Source organism: Pelecanus crispus, chromosome 9 (genome assembly GCF_030463565.1).
Source record: "Pelecanus crispus isolate bPelCri1 chromosome 9, bPelCri1.pri, whole genome shotgun sequence".
NCBI classification, from domain to species: Eukaryota; Metazoa; Chordata; class Aves; order Pelecaniformes; family Pelecanidae; genus Pelecanus; species Pelecanus crispus.
Window position 1 is genome coordinate 32,399,964 of NC_134651.1, and position 6,000 is coordinate 32,405,963.

Consider the following 6,000-nt stretch of genomic DNA (forward strand, 5'->3'; position numbering starts at 1 on the left):
ATTTTACAGCAATACTTACCCAGTGCTACTCGAACTGAGCTCTTCCGAGGAACACCACCAACCATGTTTTTGGAACACACTATACCCACGTTCTTTTTTTCCCTTCCCATGCCCTATTGCTCACAGTTTGGGAAGAAAACAACCCTCCTACCAGTTCGTAACAGTGCTGAATCCCCTGTACATCATTGTTAGCATCACTTGGGACTGTCTTTTGAGCTCGGGAGGCTACTTTGTCGCTGATGCTGAAAGAGGCAATTCGCTACAGTCCGATACACAAGAGTACACATCTGAAAACATACTCTAAAATATTGATATTGTAGTCAGTTGACTATGCCTGATCTGTTCCATAGCCTTTTAATTATCATAGCTAGTTGTATTTTATATATAGATATAAATATATGGGACAGTCATCACCCGTGGTCACTCCACACAGGCTTTTCTAAGAGAAATCCTGGGTATCAGCAAGTGAGCAGCATCTGCCAGCCCTCGTTGTCCGTGCTCAAGGACTCATTATATTCATCACCAACATCCAAAATTCTTTCCTGAAAACTATTCCAGCTGGAGCCCCAAAGCAGCACCACCAGAAGATGAGCACATTCACCATCACTAACCCTGAGCAACAGCTGAGGTTCAGCTGTACCAACAGCAAAATGCAACTGACACCCATCCATACCCTGAAACAGCACTGCGTGCACACAAAGCACTGGGAAAACAGATAAAAAACAGCAAGGAACTGCAGGTTGGGTTTTTTTTCCCATTTTTCTTATATTTCCCCCTTCCTCTGGAGATGGTCTATGGCACATAGACGCATTCAGTTGTGCAGAAGTTCTTCAAGAAGAGTATAACCTGTACAGGTAACTGTGTAGTGCCTCCCTTCTCCAATACAAAACCAAACCGGTGCTGCAGCCCTCATGCAAGGGGCTGTTCCTCGAAAGGAAGGGCAAGAGCCGAAGGCAGGAGAGGGACCAGCGTGTCCCATGGCCAGTGCTTTTGTGCGGATGTCCTGAAGCACCCTGGTCTCAAGTGCAACCCAGGAAAGGCTGGAGTCATCTTCTTCAAGCGGGAAGTACCTCTACCCACCTCCTACGCACAGACGGTAGAGCACTGCCCCAGGAAGACAACAAGTTTCTGGTGGGTGTAAGGGAAGTGCATTACAGATCTAAAGTCCTGCAGGCACTGAGACAACTCAACAGCCACAACTGTATACTCACCACACTATGATTTGGGGGGCAAAGGCACAGATCCTCATATTACAGAAAGGAGGGATGACTTGCCACAACAAATGTGTTATTAGGGTGGAGGAAAGATGAAGTGGAAAAAATAAAAGGCATTGCTACATGTTAAGGCCTTACAAAGAATATGCCCATGTTGACTTGGACACTGCCACCATGGTCATGGTTTATCTTGGACTTTGTCCACATCAGGGTGTGTCATGCAGGTTAAAGCTGTTTGTAGTAGGAGGGGAGATGGGGAAGGTTTTTGGTTAGTTGGTGCATTCAGTTTTGTCAGGCTTTTCCTGAGCCTCGAAGTTGAAATTTGGGCAACACACCCATTGCATCCAGAGGTTTCCCTTGCTCCCTGATCCCTGGTTAGACTTTCACACCCTTCCATCACATACCGGACGTGTATCTCAATGCATGGTCAAAAATCCAGGTCCCTGAATATCGATTTCGTGTATATCCAACGGGAGAGCCACGTTCCACTGCTTTTCCATCTAAATTGTGCAAAAAAAAAATCAGAAAAGAGCCCTTAAAGTGGATGCATTTCCAAAGAACAATGATGGCTGAAGTCTATTAAAAATTTCCAAGACCCATCTGTCCCTGTGGCTTGGTAACAAGATGTCAGAGGTCACACAGAGTTTCTTAAGGCTTCTGCAGCTCTGTTTTATTTGGTATAACTAGGGAGAATCCAAAGTGCTCTTGAATTACGTGTGCTGAGCAGCTCAGCAACTGAGACGTCAACATCATGGCATGAATCAAGTGTGTGCATGTTAGACTGATAGTCTCAAAGCAGAAGGATTCACTCTTCACTTTGTCTCAGAAACATTTCTGATTTAATGCGTTACTTGAAAAATCCTCTCCAAAAGGTTTCTCGTAAAGTATGGACCAGATTGAGAGCTTAAATAGCCTTGTATAAAACTTCTCCTGATAACTCACAGATAATTCAGTTCTTCAAAACACAAATACTGACCTGATGGTATTCCCAACATTAGAAAATGATCCACATCTGCCAAATAGTCTCTTTTCTACTACGCAAGTGCCATTTTCTTTTCCTCTCCTTTCTAGATAGCTTCATGGTGGACTTCTCCGCCTTTTTGCCCTGACACCCCTGCCCTGAGAAATGTTATCTGTTGGAGCTCTTCAAATGACCCTGGCCCAAGGCCAGCATGTGAAGCTAGCAAGAAAAAAGAAGAGAACGGGAAATACTGCATCTCAGAGCTATGCAGGGTGAGAAACACACCACCTACAAGGCAGGGACCTGGCGGTACCATGGCGGTGTACAGGTCGGTGGATGGGGAGGAGAGCAGGATCTGTGGCGGCAGTATCAGTCTGCTGCTGACCGGACACAGGGATACAGCCAACGACTCCATTGGCTTTCTTTGCTTGGGATGCCCAAGTGGGACCCCACAGGGCTTACAAGACTTCTTGTGGAAAAGCAGATGAAAGAGGAATTGGTCCAAACTCACAAACATCAGCACCGGCTCTTCAGCTGGGGGACTGCAAGCCACTGCCACCATCCATCCCACTTTGCTGCATCCACTTTCATCCATCGTGGGGTTTGGGCTGCTCCAAACGGATGGAAAGAAAGTCTGGAGTAGTCCAAAGTGCAGGGAAAGATATGCAAACATGTAACCAAACAGGAGGCAGCATACACAAGGCCTAATTTGATGAAAACACTACAAGCGAATAGCAGCAACTGAGCTGGGAATCCCTGTTACAAATTGCTCCAAGTAACAACTAAAAATATAAATATAGCATGCTCCTGCAGGAGATGTGTGACTCAGAAAAGAGACATAAATCTTCTAATATGCATTTCAGCCAAGTCCCAAAGCTGAGTCCTGCAGGAAAGCTGTCACTTGGAGCTGCATGTGCCCAGAAGCCTTCAGCACTGTGGCCCTGGTTCAGACACCTCCCCCATTTAACTGACCACCCCCAGCACACCATGAAAGGAGACAGTCTGGGGGACTGTCCATGCGAAGGAGAGGGATTCATTTACTTCTGATTCGTCCTGCATCATGAATTACTGTAAAAAATAACCACTTTTGACACCTCCAATGTCAGCTTCCCTGATGAAGGTGAAAAAAATCCTACCAAAGGCTTGCCTTTCTGCACAGCTGAAGTGATTTAGTACAGGGCTACCAGATCACATCACAAGAAAGGTTTCATGGAGAAAAACTCCTGGAAATACCGGTGAGCAGCAGCAGAGAGCACAAAGCCTTCGCTCCGGAGGTAGGAGGCACTGGCGTCTTCAGCTATTCGCAATCTTGGGCTGTTCCAGAGCAGCAGCCGAAATCACCAGTGAAGCAGCAGGCACGGGACGTTTCTTGTGCAAGTTACACAGATGTCTGCAGCAATGGAAATAGTGCCTGTCTGTGGTTTCTGTAGGGGGATGGAGGGGACCAGAATTGCCTGGGAGCCAGTTCAAGAAACCACAAGGAACTGATATCTGGTCACCATGGTCAGTCCACACAGAGCGCAGTATTTGGTGGGCAAACAGAAAAGTTATTCAGAGCCACCTCCACAACAAACAAGAGTTATGTGAATGGCAGATGAATAGGGGCACTTACAGGGCTCTTTTCACAAAGGAATCAGCCGCCAACTGCCAATTGCCTCAGGACCAAGTTGCCTTTAAAGAAACCCAGCACGAGGCCATAAAATAACAAATATGATGCACATTTCATCTGAAAAGGCACTTCCAGATATAAGTTCTCCAGTTTACTCTCTACGGCTTTCAACCACCACTTCTTAACTAGTAAATAACTCTGTCCCTCTCCCCATGGTGCCCACTTGTTGAATAGTGTCGCCCTTCACCCCAGTCTGTCCCCAGCGCTCTCTATAGGTACGACACGATGGTGTACATCCAAGTTAGCTAACAGCAAAAGGCAACGGCCTTTTTCCCCACTTTTCACAATAATATAGTCAACTCAGGGGACAACATCATCTGCAGAACAGCTGCTTCCACCAGCCAGAAGCCATAGGGAGAACTTGGCAGACACCCGATCTGCAGATGATTTCATCAAGGGCTGGTGACCACAGACGAAGGAGAATCTCCTATTGCCTCTGATCAGCAGCAGTCCCTCCACCCATCCCTCCTGGGGTGCCAGGGTCACCTCAGCCATTTCAGGGCTGCCCATGCAGTGATCAACCTCTCAAAAGCTGTGGGGACACAAAAGCTCTGAATATACACAGAGTATGTCCTCCAATTTTAAGCTCTTTAAGTTGGAACCAGTTATGGACTTCTTAGGCCTTCCCTAGATGTTTTGGCCATTCATAAACAGCAGTGACCTCCCACCCTGCTGTTCTTAGTGGCTGTCCTACTGGGAAAGGGAGGACAGGCAGGACAATGATGCTCCCAATACAGTTGCCAGCTGATGACATCCTCCAGGGTTTCTTTCCAACAGTGTGGACAACAATCAAGCAAAGACCAAGAGAAAATCTAACATCAATACCTCTTTTCACTCCCCCTGTAAGACAAACCAATCCCAACAGCAGTGCTGGGCAGCTCAAATTAGTCGAGTCCCTCAAAGGAAACACGTTCCAACTGCTCTTTCTATCAGCAACTGCCTTTGGCTCTCAAAAGTCACTGCTGGGACCTGCTCCATGTCAGAACGAACAGAGGAGTCCCTTTAGCAAGAGCAGTGCCTCTCCAGGATCCTGCAGAAAGCCCTTTCTCTGGAGTGGGAGGAGAGGACAGTCTGATGTCCACAGGAAAAAAGAAAGAAAAACCTTCTTCTCATCACTGCTTGAGGTGGGGTGGGGATAGGAAGTACTGTTTTGGAAGTGGCACATCACAGCCATCCAAAAATCAAAATTATTCCCACAACGTTACTAGTGATCAGAAAAACAAACAAACAGCAACCTGTAAAACCTGGTTTTGAGCTAAATCTAATTATTCACAGAAAGCAGCCACTTTCCCCAAAGCAACTTTCCTCAAAGCATTTCAACTTTTTCTCAGGCTTTCCTCCTTACTTCCTCCTCATCTATGCCCAACATACCTACCACCAGCCCTGGGTTTGCCATGAATTTCGCACATGACTGATGGGCAAGTCATTTAACATGTCAAAAGAAAGTAATAAGCTTTCTCTTACAGTTACCCTGATCTTGTTTGAGTGACAAGGGGTGACAAGATACAAACAGATGGCAAAAGTTAAAGGTCAATAACCCTGAGCCAGGACCCTGAGATTGATGTGCACCTTGGCTCTGGTCCCTCCAGCAGAGCAGAGCTTCCATGAATGGCTCTCCGGAACTTCGTTCCTCTCCCCAACACCATGGATTCAGGGAACCGAACAATGGGGTGTGTTATCCCACAGCTTACCAAGTGTCTGCTGGTTTCGGACCCCACCTATGACCACACAGATCTCCGCGGGCACATCTCCTGGCCCATCCTTTATGTTCTTCTTGGAATCTTTGGTGTCATCCTGCCAGATCACCTCTTCAATATAGTCATCTGGTACCTCTGTTTTCACCTTCACCTCAGTCATCATTCCAGCCTCTTCACTGGGTGAGGACTGAGATGTCACTGAATCGGAGCCCTCCACTTTTGGGCTCCGCGGGCTCCTCTTCGAACACTCCCTAAATGGGGGGAAAAGAGGAGAAAACATGAATCTTCATTATCAAGTGCTCACTTTCTCATCACTAGGACATAATTAAAGGTACTTGCTTTCAATGCAATTTATTTAAAATAAGTATGGGTACGCGTGTCTGTCATATATGGTAAGTAATTAAAATGTAACCAGACAAAAGTAATGAACCCATTTGCTAGTAATGGAAATAACTTTAA

The 6,000-nt window shown here is 46.4% G+C and overlaps 1 protein-coding gene across 1 annotated transcript in view; it reads right to left on the reverse strand.

The window, feature by feature from the left end:
* ZNF618 (zinc finger protein 618) overlaps positions 1 to 5,785 on the reverse strand; it is a 79,461-nt gene extending 73,676 nt beyond the window's left edge. Inside the window, exons 1-2 of the mRNA XM_075716599.1 lie at positions 5,536 to 5,785; positions 1,619 to 1,714 (exon numbers count right to left, since the gene is read on the reverse strand). Of these exons, the coding sequence (XP_075572714.1) occupies positions 1,619 to 1,714; positions 5,536 to 5,704 (265 nt within the window). The 5' untranslated portion in view covers positions 5,705 to 5,785. The remainder of the gene's footprint in view (positions 1 to 1,618; positions 1,715 to 5,535) is intronic.
* Positions 5,786 to 6,000: the final 215 nt, after the last annotated feature.